Source organism: Schistocerca cancellata, chromosome 7 (assembly GCF_023864275.1).
Source record: "Schistocerca cancellata isolate TAMUIC-IGC-003103 chromosome 7, iqSchCanc2.1, whole genome shotgun sequence".
Taxonomy (NCBI): Eukaryota; Metazoa; Arthropoda; class Insecta; order Orthoptera; family Acrididae; genus Schistocerca; species Schistocerca cancellata.
The window spans coordinates 487,301,725-487,318,049 of record NC_064632.1 but is presented as its reverse complement, the minus strand read 5'-3'; the positions used below and the strand labels follow the sequence as shown (position 1 = coordinate 487,318,049).

Genomic DNA, 16,325 nt, shown 5'->3' with positions numbered 1-16,325 from the left:
CTTAGAATGGCATTTCACATTTACACACATTACTGTCACCCATTGCTTTAGGGACATACACCTCTCATATCTGGTGTTGAATGTCTGCTGCAGACAAATTCTTTGTTGTTGAAAATCAAATTACAGGCCATATTTAACAGTTAGTGTTGTCCACTCAGTTGTCATATATATTTTAACCTCAGGGTATAAAAAAGCACAAAAAACCCAGTGACTGCAAATAGAATCTGATTGTTCACAAGCACACTGGGAGTTGGCACACATACTTTTTTCTACAGGTGTGCAAAATTTATACAGCTGGAGTTAGTTTGAACTTATTTTAAAGAATACTCCACACTGAAGAATGATAATTACCTGAGGTTACAGTCACACTGGATGTGTCTCATGTGGCACCTAGGTACCTTGCTACTCAGATGGCAACCCACTTTGCTAAGCAGACCGCTGTGACTTTTTGAGACCAGCCACACTGAGCACTAGATGACTAAGCTAGTTGCTCGGTGTGTCATTAGATGAACAGTCATGTTGGTTCTTCCTGGATTGCCACCCAGTGGCTTCAAAGATTATACTACCTGATAAACACTTCTGCATATATAATTGCATTTTTTTCTTCTCTACCATGTGTGATGAAGCATTAATATCGTAAATTTTCAAAAGAGAAAATCTGTGGAATCTAGCACATGATCTTCATAAAAATTAATGGTTTTAAAGATGTAGGAAGGTGTTGCAAAGGAAACTGGTAGCTCCAGTAAGTTTCAGTTTTATTTTTATTCATCAAAGCAACTACAAATTAATTAAAAATTGCAATTCCACAGCAGTAATCGAGTGGTTTACAGTATTTTTAATTTTGTAGGTAATTTAATTCTGAATACATTCCATGTCATGACCATCATGTTCAATAATGTTTTGAGACAGACAGTTAATTTACCAGGGCACCAAACCACTCCCACTGAAATAGTTATCCAGATATTGCTCATAGTAGGTGAATATGGATTGGGGTTAAGAAATGAAAGAGGAAGCCGCCTGGTAGAATTTTGCACAGAGCATAACTTAATCATAGCCAACACTTGGTTCAAGAATCATAAAAGAAGGTTGTATACATGGACGAATCCTGGAGATACTAAAAGGTATCAGATAGATTATATAATGGTAAGACAGAGATTTAGGAACCAGGTTTTAAATTGTAGGACATTTCCAGGGGCAGATGTGGACTCTGACCACAATCTATTGGTTATGAACTGCAGATTAAAACTGAAGAAATTGCAAAAAGGTGGGAATTTAAGGAGATGGGACCTGGATAAACTGACTAAACCAGAGGTTGTACAGAGTTTCAGGGACAGCATAAGGGAACAATTGACAGGAATGGGGGAAAGAAATACAGTAGAAGATGAATGGGTACCTCTGAGGGATGAAGTAGTGAAGGCAGTAGAGAATCAAGTAGGTAAAAAGATGAGGGCTAGTAGAAATTCTTGGGTAACAGAAGAAATATTGAATTTAATTGATGAAAGAAGAAATTATAAAAATGCAGTAAATGAAGCAGGCAAAAAGGAATACAAATGTCTCAAAAATGAGATCGGTAGGAAGTGCAAAATGGCTAAGCAGGCATGGCTAGAGGACAAATGTAAGGATGTAGAGGCTTATCTCACTAGGGGTAAGATAGATACAGTCTACAGGAAAATTAAAGAGACCTTTGGAGAAAAGAGAGCCACTTGTATGAAGATCAAGAGCTCAGATGGAAACCCAGTTCTAAGCAAAGAGGGGAAAGCAGAAAGGTGGAAGGAGTATATAGAGGGTCTATACAAGGGCGATGTACTTGAGGACAATATTATGGAAATGGAAGAGGATGTAGATGAAGATCAAATGGGAGATACAATACTGCATAAAGAGTTTGACAGAGCACTGAAAGACCTGAGTCGAAACAAGGCCCCAGGAGTAGACAACATTCGATTAGAACTACTGGCGGCCTTGGGAGAGCCAGTCCTGACAAAACTCTACCATCTGGTGAGCAAGATGTACGAGACAGGTGAAATACCCTCAGACTTCAAGAAGAATATAATAATTCCAATCCCAAAGAAAGTAGGTTTTGACAGATGTGAAAATTACCAAACTATCAGTTTAATAAGTCACAGCTGCAAATTACTAATGCGAATTATTTACAGATGAATGGAAAAACTGGTAGAAGCCGACCTTGGGGAAGATCAGTTTGGATTCCGTAGAAATATTGGAACAAGTGAGGCAATACTGACCTTACGACTTATCTTTGAAGAAAGATTAAGAAAAGGCAAACCTACGTTTCTAGCATTTGTAGACTTAGAGAAAGCTTTTGACAATGTTGACTGGAATACTCTCTTTCAAATTCTAAAGGTGGCGGGGGTAAAATACAGGGAGCGAAAGGCTATTTACAATTTGTACAGAAACCAGATGGCAGTTATAAGAGTCGAGGGGCATGAAAGGGAAGCAGTGGTTGGGAAGGGAGTGAGACAGGGTTGTAGCCTCTCCCCGATGTTATTCAATCTGTATATTGAGTAAGCGGTAAAGGAAACAAAAGAAAAATTCGGAGTAGGTATTAAAATCCAGGGAGAAGAAATAAAAACTTTGAGGTTCGCCGATGACATTGTAATTCTGTCAGAGACAGCAAAGGACTTGGAAGAGCAGTTGAACGGAATGGATGGTGTCTTGAAGGGAGGATATAAGATGAACATCAACAAAAGAAAAACGATGATAATGGAATATAGTCAAATTAAGTCGGGTGATGCTGAGGGAATTAGATTAGGAAATGAGACACTTAAAGTAGTAAAGGAGTTTTGCTATTTGGGGAGCAAAATAACTGATGATGGTCGAAGTAGAGAGGATATAAAATGTAGACCGGCAATGGCAAGGAAAGCGTTCCTGAAGAAGAGAAATTTGTTAACATCGAGTATAGATTTAAGTGTCAGGAAGTCATTTCTGAAAGTATTTGTATGGAGTGTAGCCATGTATGGAAGTGAAACATGGACAATAAATAGTTTGGACAAGAATTGAATAGAAGCTTTCAAAATGTGGTGCTACAGAAGAATGTTGAAGATTAGATGGGTAGATCACATAACTAATGAGGAGGTATTGGAGAGAATTGGGGAGAAGAGGAGTTTGTGGCACAACTTGACAAGAAGAAGGGACCGGTTGGTAGGACATGTTCTGAGGCATCAAGGGATCACAAATTTAGCTTTGGAGGGCAGCGTGAAGGGTAAAAATCGTAGAGGGAGACCAAGAGATGAATACACTACGCAGATTCAGAAGGATGTAGGTTGTAGTAGGTACTGGGAGATGAAGGAGCTTGCACAGGATAGATTAGCATGGAGAGCTGCATCAAACCAGTCTCAGGACTGAAGACAACAACAACAACAACAACAACATTTTCCTCATATGTATTGCACTGTTTTTGCATCTGTGCTGAGGTCCTTGGGAACTGAATGTTGGCAAAAATTTTGTATCAGTTGTTTTTTCGAGTTGTTCATGCTCCATCATAAAGTTATGGAGACTACATACTGCTTTTGTAATTATTATGGCAATACTTACATCAGTTTGAATAGCTTTTTGCAGTACTCTGCACTTTGTTGCTGTTATGCCAAATTCACACTCAATGCTTCAGTGAGATCTCTAAAGAAGTAACTGTACACTCTTTTTCTGTCATCAGAATACCTTTCAGGAAAAGGTTTCACCAAGTAATCCAGTAGAGGATAGCCATCATCCCCAATTAAAAGCAATGGAATTGTGACATTTGTTCCTGGAATCTGTCTTATCGTGGGAATGTTGAGGTGACTTGAGTCTAGTATTTGAAGCAATGCTAAATCTCAGAAGTTCATCAAGTCACATTATTGCCCTTCTGTGGCAGTGTCAATGACAACAAACTTACAATTTGTATCTACTACAGCCTGCTTTAAAATAAAAGAGTATTGTTTGTAGCTGTAATTCAAAGGTCCACTGTGATATTGGCCTTTTACATCCATGTGTTCCTCATCTGGTGCACCAATGCAGCTTGGAAAATTCCATTTCACAAAAAAGTTGCTGGCATTGTTTTACCATTGCACAATAGTAGCGATGGCAAGTATTTAGCCTTCAGTGAGCCCCAGAGTATTTGACAAGTCTCCTTTACTATGCTGAGCAGCCTAAACAAAAATGGTACCCAGGAGATCTACAACTATGTCCAATAGCTAAAAATCTGAAAGTAAAAATAATGACTATATTATTGTGATTCTTCAGTTTCTCACAGTGTACAGTTCACAGGTCTACTGCAGGTCCTTAGTGACCCATTGGACACTATGAACTGGCAGTACACCCATGGACTCTTTGAAGACATTATTATTTCGCTTTGGTACCAATTGTACACTCAGTTTCTAATCCTGATATAATAAACTTAAGGAACTGCACAAGTCAACCAGCAAAGCACAAAATGGAAATGTAGCTGATGATGTTGCCACAACGTCTTGTCACTTTTTCAAACAGTTACAATTTAAGAAAAAAAAAAGAAAATACTACAGTGATCTCCGAACACAGAGATAGAAAGTGAAAGCAAACAACAGCATATGAAAGTGCTATGCTGTATTAAAATGTCCAATCTCCAGAGTTTGCCACATGTTTTTCACATATTGAATTTATATTTATTTATCTTTATGCTACCACTAGACACTCCTCAGGAGATAAACTAGATTTGTAATTAATATTTTCTTTTTGTAGTTTTTCTGTAGTAGCCACGAGAAAGATGTTAAATGATTTTGCAGTCATTCATAAATAACCAAAAAATTTGCCTTGAAACTCCCAAAGTTGTTTGTACAACATATTAAGTTCACCACATAAATTTCTCTCACAGTTAGTACTATGTACCCAACATGATGGGAGTTTCCTCATTTCAAAGAAACATTTTCTGACAGAAGCATTTTCTAACTCAGCATTGGAAGAAACATTTTGACAGTGTGAGCTAGCACTATGCCTATGGCGACTGGCATTGCTGCTCCAGTGTGGCCACCAAGCATTCAAGTACTTGGCACCAGGCGAGTAACAGTGTATCTAGGTGCCAAGTGAGGCACATCGGTCTGGCCGTAGTTTGAGTTATAGTCTCATGTGGTACAGATAATGCCATTAACAAGAACTATAAATGATTCAATAGATAAAAAATCCACTCTCCAAGCAGTGACAAGAAAACATAAATATAAAAGCTTCTCCTGCCATCGCTTTGTGAGTAGACCTTTTATCTATCCAATTACTTATATTTTCAAAACTGATAAGTTTTGTTGACACATGAACAAGAACTGTATGACCGTACTCTCTTTACAAGATCTCTTGAATGTTATTTAAAAAAGTAAATAGTTTGATTTAGGAAACTATAGTTCCTTCTAATTGTTTGATAAAAATATTTTGAGTGTTATCATGCAGACAAATATTTCTTTCTTAGTTTACTGTTATGATCTTTTGAAAAACCTTTTTTCATATCTTGAACCGATAATGAGTTACAAGAGTTGTCCACTTTGTGTGAGGCACTTTCTTTAGAAATATATCTTCATGGTACATGTGAAATGTTATTAAGAAATCGTTGCCAGCCTTTAGTTGTAATATTCCTATGGACAGAAAAATGTTGTATACTTCCCATACAATCAAAGATGCTACTTTTATAAAATCTATTGTACTGCAGTCAGCCTCAAATGCTGGTTCTCTAAATTTCCTCAAAAGCGATTCACAAAAAGGACGTCTCCTTTCCTCTAGAGACTCCCACCCAAGTTCCTGAAGCATCTCCGTAACACTTGCATGATGATGAAACCTACCAGTAACAAGTCTAGCAGCCCGCTTCTGAATTGCTTCTATGTCCTCCCTCAATCCGACCTGATAGGGATCCCAAATGCTCAAGCAGTACTCAAGAATAGGTCGTATTAGTGTTCTATAAGCGGTCTCCTTTACAGATGAACTACATCTTCCCAAAATTCTACCAATGAACTGAAGACGACTATCCGCCTTCCCCACAACTGCCATTACATGCTTGTCCCACTTCATATCACTCTGCAATGTTACGCCCAAATATTTAATCGACGTGACTGTGTCAAGCGCTGCACTACTAATGGAGTATTCAAACATTATGTGATTCTTTTTCCTATTCATCTGCATTAATTTACATTTATTTATATTTGGAGTTAGCTGTCAGTCTTTACACCAATCACAAATCCTGTTCAAGTCATCTTGTATCCTCCTACAGTCACTCAATGACGACACCTTCCCATACACCACAGCATCATCAGCAAACAGCTACACATTGCTACCCACCCTATCCAAAAGATCATTTATGTAGATAGAAAACAACAGTGGATCTCTCTCTCTCTCTCTCTAGTTGTGTGTGTGTGCATGCATGTGTGCACACATGTGCACACACTCCCTTTCTGTAGAGATGTTTGCTTGTGATATTGTTTACTTTTAAAGATAATGATGAATATAGTAATTATATGGGATAAACGTTTTAATAGCTATGAAGAACATGTGTGGAAATATTTCAATCTCTGTTATAATATGTGATTAAAACTCTTTTCAGACAACTCATTCAAATCCTGAATGTTATTTTAAAGCTGCTTTAAGTAGTTTTACAAATTCTTTTGTTTGCACTTAACGTACTATTTTCATATCTACATTATATACAGGGTGACAATTATTGAACTATATGAAAAGAACATAAATTGGTTTCAAACTGTGGCATGCACACACTTTAGTCAACATGTAAATGTCACTACAGAGATTTGCATTTAGGTTATGACATGTTTGATAGGGCTGCCATCGTTACTGATGATGTGGCACAGATGAATAGCGAAATTCTGCATAACCCACTGAAGTAATGTAACATGGATGCTATCGATGACCTCCTGAATAGCTATTTTCAGCTCAGCAATGGTTTTGGGAGTTATTGCTGTACATCTTGTCTTTAATATAGGTCCACAAAAAGGAGTCGCATGTGTTCTGATCCGGAGAATATTGTGGCCAATTGAGCCCCATGTCAGTGGGCCGTGGGTACGTCAGAGCCGGAATGTGGTCTCCAAAGTGCTCCTCAGGGCATCAAACACTCTTCTGCTTTGATGGGGTTGAGCTCTGTCTTGCATGAACCACATCTTATAGAAATCAGGGCCACTTTATATAATGAGGATAAAATAATCTACGAAAACCTTCACGTACTGTTTGGTAGTCACAGTACCATCAAGGAATATCCCACCAATTATTCTGTGACTGGACATTGCACACCACACAGTCACCCATTGAGGGTGAAGGGACTTATCTATCGCAAAATGTAGAGTCTCAGCCTCTAATGTGCCAATTTTGCGTATTGATAAGTCCATCCAAATGAAAGGGGGCTTCTTCACTAAACCAAACCATTTTCACATCAAAGTCCAGTTTATCAATTCTGTGGATCATAGTGTTGGTGAAACACAATCGCTGTTCCCTGGGGCTTAATGGCTGATGGGTTTGAATTTTCTGTGGGAAGAGATGCTGGTCTTCAACAACAATTTGTCTCAGTGTCTTCTGTTGTGCAGCTCATCTGATCGATTTCCTGGGGGTGGGTTGAAAGACAGCGCACATCTTCTCAGTGTTTTCAGGCATTTTCACCCTTTTTGGATGACCAACATCGTCAACACTGTCATCGCAAACACTACCCATTCTCTCAAAACCGTGAATGAAATTTTGATTGTTAGCACACTTGGACCAGTCATCTTCAGCTTGAACTTGGTTGTAAACTTCCTTTGAGTTGCAGCTTGGCTGTTATTGCTTCTCAAGTGCTATATGCTCAGGCATGCTGTACCGTGACATTTTCATGTGCAAATGGCTGACAACAACAAGGTGCATGTGCATGGGTGTGCTAATTCCCATCATGCACACCAGCTATGCAGTTTGAGCATTGTAACACAAACCATTCAGAAGTTATGATGATTTTATTTCATATAGTTCAATAATGGTCACCCTGTAAATTGTTTTGTAGGAATGTTATGAAAGAATATTAAATAGTTATAAAACAAAGTGGTTCACTGTCTTCTGTACTGTAAACAAATATCTTTTATCACTTGTTTTCAGTTTTATTGATCAGAACTTAAAAAAGCCAACCATAATATATCCTCTTCCACACATGTATGTCATTAAAGATCTTGTGGTTGACATGAACCATTTCTTTAAACAATATGCTTACATAGAGCCATGGCTAATGAGGAAAGAAGATGAACAAACATACTGTGGTATACAGTATTTGCAGTCTCAACGAGATGCTAAAAAAATGGTATGCAACCATCCATCTTTTTAAATTAATGATTTTTTAAAAAAATAATCACTCTCATACCTAGTACTAACATAAATTTTTAATTTCCATATAATATTTGTTTGGTTGCAGGCAGCAGAAGCTGAGCACATCATGGAAATGTGCAAAACATATCTTTTAATCCTTTCAGTAGAAAGTGATTAACATTTATTTATTTATTTATTTATTTATATATATCATAGATCCTTTTGTATGTGTGAGATGCTAGGATGTGGAACTAGTTTAAGAATATGTAAATGTAAAAAATTACATATAACATATAACGAGGGAAGTACAGTTAATTCATAAACCAGTTACAGGAAAAATAAAAACATAAAGCTATAACAAAAACAGAAGCTAAGTGAAACAAAGATATCATACAGGCACTAGAGCACATTCCACAACACTACATATCAAACAATAAAAATATACATGTAAAAAAGTGTATATGTCTGATAAAACCTCATCTAATGAGTACCCATAAAAAGTTTTATCACGTAAATACATAGTTATCTTATTTTAAAATAATGTGGTGGTACTGCATAGACCTTTGATGTTGTTGGACAGGAATTAAATATTTTAGTACTGGAATATATTACACCTTTGATTTTTCAAATCACAGTGGAGGTCAACCATTCTTCTTGTACGATTATCATGGTACATTAATTAGTTCCATAGAGCACAGGGTTTGTCAACCATGAAGCTCATAATGAATAAGTTGGGAGTCATAATAAGTATCACAAGTTACTTAAAAAGATTATGAAATATAATTTTTCAGCATAGGGAGCAAATAATAGGATGGAAGTATCCAAAGCAAGTGGTCATTGTGACACTGATGTTTCCAGTATGTAAGATTGTTCTAAAGGCAAAAGTAGCTGACAACAACTTTTTCATGATCTTGAGGACTTGATGTTCCCAGCTAACCATGCTACCCATGTAGAGACCTGAGAATTTGGTGGACTGCAATAAGAATCTCTGAACAATTGTGAGACAAATTACAAACGCGTCTACAAGTAAAACATGTGGCTGCCACAACCTTAGTGCACGGCAGTTCGTACCCTGCATGATCACAAGACTGACACCTTGCTGGTACTAGGTTATTGGGTCACCCATTACCCGTAAATAATAATAAGCCCACCGGCTTCACAAATTTTACCTTAAACTTAACACAAGACTGACACCTTACTGGTACTAGGTTATTGGGTCTACCATTTCCCCTAAATAATAATAAGTCCACCGGCTTTGCAAATTTAACCTTAAACTTAATTGATCTAGTAATCACAAACTAAATCTAATAACTCAGAACAGATACTGAATCAAACATAAACAAAATGGGACTTGTCACACAATGACACCCCATTGTGCTAAGCCAATACTACCGAGCTGGAGATATGCCATGTGCCACTAGTTTTACACATTAGCAAAGTATCCAATCTTGCTACCACACCACAGTGTTTGGGTGTCGAGAGTTATCCAGCAATCACTTCTCTAACATTGGGATGGATGAGAGAAATTGTGAGGGAGGGGGCAGATCGTAGATTCACGCCAGGGCGTTCATTTAAGCTGTGGTAATATTGACAGGTGTTTATTCATGCAGGCTTGTATAACACTCTAAGTAGTCTCCAGGCCACACTATGTGCATGCAAGTGCAGCCAATTACAGAATGCACTGAGGCCCTGATCACACTGGTGACATTCATTGTCCTGGATTTTGGGTGGCAACTGCCACAAAACCATGTGGGTCACTAGCAGGTGAAGAAGAGTGTGGCTCATCCAGGCCTCTGGAGCTATAGCAGTTAGGAACCCCCACACATGCTCATCATTGTCCCCATGTCATGTGCTTGGATGTGATAGCTGACACTAGGTGCCCTGATGTCAAGCAGCAGTGCCCCATTCATCCTCCAGCGGTGGACCAGGGCGGTGACCAATGATATGTAGGTGGATAGGAGGCCACAAGGGTGCACCTTCCCCAGCGGGATTGTTGACAGCTTGCAGTCCATCGGCCAAAATCCCTCAGAGGGCACTGCCTGGCTGGACACCAGCTGCCCCATCGGTGAAGTTTCCCCAAGTCCTGCAGTCACCACACCAAAGATATTGCATCCCTCATGCTAGAACTTGATAAATTATTCACTGTATAGGTACTCAGCCAATCATTATCACCCAATAGTAAACACGGTCTCCTTGAAACTCAAAAGCCCATTATTTTCTCCAGTTTAAGATGCAGATGGCACTATGAGTGCATGCCTTGAGACCCTAAGCTTGTCTGGTTGGAATGGTCAGTGATACTGCTCAGTGGTGTACTCTATTAGCACATCACCTGAGCTCACCCATACTGCCTGGCTGTGGCTGGGATTCAACTGTAACAATTTACAATTCATGTACCAAACTCTTCTGGGTTACAGCACATCTCCCCTGGTGTGACCAATTTGTCCTGAATCTTTCAATACTAGTCTTCCCTTAAAATTACTCTTAACCAACAGAACTCTGTACCATGGATGGCAAAAGCTAGTTTTAGCCAATATTTGTCCCAAATGGGTTTCTGCCTTATCCACTACTACATGGAGTTATTCTTAAAGTGCAGTTTCCAGGACCTTATTGCAATAGAATCCTTAATCTAATGCTTACACTACTTAAATGCAGTGGGTTTACTTCCATCAACTATTGCCTCTGCTGGTTAACCACTCAATTGGCAACTGATGTGTCAATGGATCCATAGACTGTGCTTGTCTGTGTTTATTACAGAAATGCAGTATGCAAGTACCTAGTAGAAACATGCCACAACTGGTAGCTGAAATGATTACTGATGTAATCTCCTGCTGACAGTGTCCTTGAGAATTTTGAACATTTTGTAACATCTGCTCCATTGAAACATTTCCTTGCTGAGACTTGATAAATTTGTCTAATGAATGCATAAGTTCAGGCTGAAGGCTGGTGTTAAGGTAAATTAAATGTTGTGTTGGTAATACCCTCAGAGACCCTTCTGTACAGTACAACATATTCCACATCAATGCCATAATAGTCATATCAGTGAAGGTAGCTGAAGATGGAAAGCTTTCCCGATGATCTCACATGCTGTGCTGTTAATGATATCACCACTTCCTTACAACTTTAATTTCTTCAATCCCTTAAGTTTCCATTTTCCATAGCATGTTGTCAACACAGTTTCTGGTAAGAATACTGAGTACAGCCATTATTTTCCTACCTTTTGGAAGTAAGAACACGTGGACAAGATTTCCTTTTTGTAAATAGTCTCATTTATTTTCCCCATAAAAGTATTTGCCTCACATGTGTGCATATAACTCTGTACTGGTCTGTCTGGACACTCAACAGTACTCCCTTGGGTGCAATTCTCCAAATCCGCTAACGACATAACTACATGAGCTTCCCTATTATCTGAGTCAACTACACTTCCAGCTGCCTTATTTGTATCCTGTACCCTATAATGCAGGATGTCCCCACATTCTTGTCACATGAGGAAAAAAATTGTCCCCTCCTACCTTCTGAAATGAGTAACTAATGACAACCAGAAATAAGAAACAACACCAAATAAATCTGACAGTAACCTGCAACAATAAAAGAAAAATACACTTGTCAATGATATGAAAACACTGAATCACACAACACAGTGTGAAACATATTTATAAACTCAAATAACATGAATAAATCAAACACCACCAAAATATTGCAAAGAACTAACTGTAGAACAAAAGCAAATTGGTGCTTTTTGTTTATTATTAAGAACCTAACTCGTTACGGCATAAGGCATGTCATGTAATTTGTGCTATCTGACCTTTAGAAGTTCCTTCTCCTTACCTTCTGCACCTTCACGTACAGGGTTGGTCACGGATAATTGTGGTACTGCATCCATTGTAACTTTAAATGGTTCTGCGTGACTGATGTGAACATTACACGTTTTAATAGGGAACCATAGCTTTACATTAACTGGTGAGGTCATCTCTCTGACCTGATATGCTCCATGATATATGGTCAGGAACTTCTTTGTCTTTCCCTTCGGCATATAGGGATTAGTGACCAATACCCATTGCCCTACACGATACTGCAGTAGTTTTCCCATGTGCCTGTTTGGCTGTTCCTGTCATTCCAGAGCCTTTGTGTTTGCCTTTTATCTGTTTCTCCATACTTCCCGTATTCTGCTTGTAAACTTCTTTACTGATTTACAATCTTGTCTTAATTTACGGCATAAAATATCAAAGGGGAATGGCATCCCGTACACCATATCAAAGGGTGACATGCTTGTTCCTAGATGAGTCTTCGAGTTGTACACACAAACCACATACTGAAGTTGATATCCCTGTCATTGTGTCTAGTGCTCATGCAGCTACTTAGCATATTTAAAGTAGTGTCATAGAAGGCTTCATCATTCCATTGCTCTGAGGGTGGAATATGTAACTCATGTCATTAGTTCTGAAATGAAGTTTGCACCCTGATCCGTGACTAAAGCACACCAAACTTCAGTACCTAACTGTTAACTAATGCTTCTGCCACAGTACTGGCCTGTTGCTATCATTACCACAAACCATAAAAAATTGCCAATGATCATAAGCACATACCTATTCCCTGCATGTGTTTTGTTGAATGGCTCGCAAAAGCCAAGGCCAAGTATTTGAAATGGCTTCAACGCCTCTGGTAACCTCTGCAAAGGGATTTTCTGATGCAAAATATCTGGTCTTTGTGTGTATGGTACATATTCTCCGACACACTGCTCTACATCATGCTCCCTATTCCTCCACCAAAACTGTTTAGCAACACACCTATCTGTTGCTTGTTGGCCACCATGACATGACAGCACATGGTATAGCCTGTTGTAACAACATTTTTTGGGAAATAGCTGGGGCCATGACACTTAGTCTGCATTTTGTGACTCTGCACAACAAATCCTCATGTATGATAAAGAGCGGCTGTGACTTAAAAGCCTAACAATCTTTACCCTTCACCTATACTTGTCACCATTCCAACACACCCTTGCCCAATGTGCTCAACACAGCCAATTTGCAACTTAACATGTCTTCATTCGTGTCTTTTCTGCCTGGCTTATGGGTACCTCATAATAAAATTCACTAAGCTTGAGAACCCAGTGTGTTAGATGACTAGGTGGGTCTTTGAGACCAAGCAACCATTTCAATGATGCATGATCAGTCAGAGCATTAAATCTTCTACCATACAAGTAACATTATAATTACATTAATGCAGTGTATGGCCGCTAACATGTCCTTCTCAGTTGTTGAGTAGCTACATTCTGCTTTATTTGACTGCCTCAAAGCATATGAATTGTGGCTGTAAAATAACAGGACTGATACTGTCACAGAGTAAGTATGCATGTGCCAAAAGTGAATGACAAATGATTGTGAAGCTTGAAGACTTCTCATTCGAATGAATCATGTCTGGTGTCTGTAGACAGATCATTGTGGCCATGACCTTCCTTTGTGTAAGAGCTGTTATTTTGTCTTGTTAGAAAAATGGTAAGTGTAATAGTAGAGCAATGAATTGTTGAAGTTTCAGTTGAAACTTGGAAAAACTGCTACTGAAACTTACCTGTTACTAAAAGAAGTGAATGGTGAAGACTGTTTATCATATATGCTAGTTTTTGTGTGGTTCAAGTGTTTCAAATATGGCCAAGAAAATGTTATTATGGAAATATAAAAAAAGTAGGTAATCTGATTCGATATGACATACAGTTAAGTATGTGACTGATTGCTGAAACTGTACAAATTAATAAAGAACGGAGAAAGCAAATTTTACATAACTAGTTTAACATGAGAACATTGTGTGAACTAGTGCTGTAAATTCTCATGATTGAACAAAAGAAGGTCATGAAAATGTTTGTACTCACACTTCGAATACTATTGAAGATCATCCTTGGAAAGAGTGATAATGTGACAAATCTTGGTTTTTCAAATATGATTCAGAAACTAAGCACCAGTCATACCATTGAAGATCATCCTTGGAAACAGTGATAATGTTACAAATCTTGGTTTTTCATGTATGATTCAGAAACTAAGCACCAATCAATCATTGGAAGGCCCAACTTCACTGACAGCAAAAAAAGCCCGAATGAGCAAATCGAGATTCAAAATGATGCTTCACTGGGTGCCTGAAGGTCAAACTATTGATTGATAGTACTAGATTGAGGTTCTCACTCAGTTCTGTGAGGAAATAAGAAAAAAAATGTTACCTGAATTGTGGAAGAACAAGTCATGGGTTCTGCATCAAGACAACACACTGGCTCATACTGCATTGTCCATTAAGAGGTTCCTTGTGAAGTACAGCATCTTAGCATTAGGCCACCCACCTTATTTACCTGACCTAGCACCATGTGACTTTTATCTATTCCCCAGGGTCAAATCTGAATTAAAAGGAACAAAATTTCAGTCCTTTGAAGCAGTGAAAGAAAAAGCAGCATATGTCATCAAGGATCTCACAGAGGAAGAGTTCCATCACTGTTTCCATCATAGCAAAATTCACACAGAGCATTATAGGGATATAGGAGGAGAGTATAGTGAGAGTGAAAATCGATAAATATGTATGCTTTTGAAGTGAAATGTTTTACAAAAATGGTCCCATTATTTTATAGCCACAACTCAATGTTACTCTGACCCAAAATACAGCCAAGACTTGTTAGAAGCAGCAAATGAGAGGATGAATTCATTTTCAAAGTGTAGAAAAACCAATACTGGATCCAAAAATCAATGCCTCTGTGGGGATGTAGAACCACTGGCTCTTTCCCCCCCCCCCCCCCCCCACCCCCCCCAATAATATTGCTGCCTACTGCCCTATCGCAGCAAGAACAACTGTATCTTTGTTAGATCATCCTCTGTAGTGCGTGCTTTATACTGTACGCATTGTGTATACTGTGCGAGAATAAAAGTATTCATAGCAAGTGACAGGAGTGCGAGTGGTTATTTATCGTCGTAATTACCACGCCCACTCCCCGCTACCTACACCGCCTTCAGTTTCTCATGTTCCTTTGTCCACTGAAACTTTACAACAATTTTGAGTAATCTGTTCATAGGTTCAGCTGTTTTCACAAAATCCTTTACAAATGTTGTTAAACAAACTGATGAATGAATGTATTTTTTTGGTTGTTTGTGGTGTTGAAAAATTTTAATTGCTTCTGTAAGACAAGGATTGGTCTGAACACCTTGTTCAGTGTCAGTGTCAGTGTTGTCATAACTGTCGCCTGCTTCACGTCTGCTGTGCAGCGAGCTACCTTAATTTAAGTATTAACTGTATTTTTCTTACTTGTCACTTCTTCTTCCGTGTGTATTTGCTTTTAGGAAGCTTTAATTTTCGAGTGCTCTTAATAGTGTTCCATAGATTTCGTGTTTGTTTTGAATACAGTCAGAGAGAGTCCTTTTAGTCAGCCATAGTGCCAGTAGTGTCAGTGTCGTCGTAACTGCCGCCTGCTTCACGTCTGCTGTGCAGCGAGCTACCTTAATTTAAGTATTAACTGTATTTTTCTTACTTGTCACTTCTTCTTCCGTGCGTATTTGTTTTTAGGAAGCTTTATTTTTCGAGTGCTCTTAATAGTGTTCCATAGATTTCGTGTTTGTTTTGAATACAGTAAGAGAGAGTCCCTGTAGTCAACCATAGTGCCAGTAGTGCTAGAGTTTGTTTTCAATACAGTCCAGAGACAGGTAGTGCTATTTTCATTGTTTTCTACAAGAAGGGGCTAGCAACCACAGTTTAGTGAATAAGCAGCCGCCTTTAGTGAATTAGCAGTCTAGTTAAAGGTTGATTAACTCCCTTCAGTAAATTGTTTCCTTAGGATGGATAGGATGTGTGACTGCTGTGTACGGACGCAGGAGGAGCTGGCCACTGTTCGCGAACAGCTGAGCGTGTTGATGGCCGCGGTCAGCCGTCTTCAGGCTGCTGCCTCGGAGTGTAGCGGCAGTGGGGAGTCTGGTGCGTCGCAAGGTACACCCCAGGTGTTACATGCTTCACCCACTGTCCCTGCTGTCGAGACATCTTCGCGGGTACCGGGCGCGGTTGGGCCACCCTCTCCCCAAGGGGAGTGGCGGGTT

At 38.9% G+C, this 16,325-nt stretch overlaps 1 protein-coding gene across 1 annotated transcript in view; it reads left to right on the top strand.

The window, feature by feature from the left end:
- The window catches only part of LOC126092837 (succinate dehydrogenase [ubiquinone] iron-sulfur subunit, mitochondrial-like), a 116,946-nt gene that overhangs the window by 28,610 nt on the left and 72,011 nt on the right, over positions 1–16,325 (top strand). Inside the window, exon 2 of the mRNA XM_049908567.1 lies at positions 8,068–8,266. Coding sequence (XP_049764524.1) covers positions 8,068–8,266 — 199 coding nt within the window. The remainder of the gene's footprint in view (positions 1–8,067; positions 8,267–16,325) is intronic.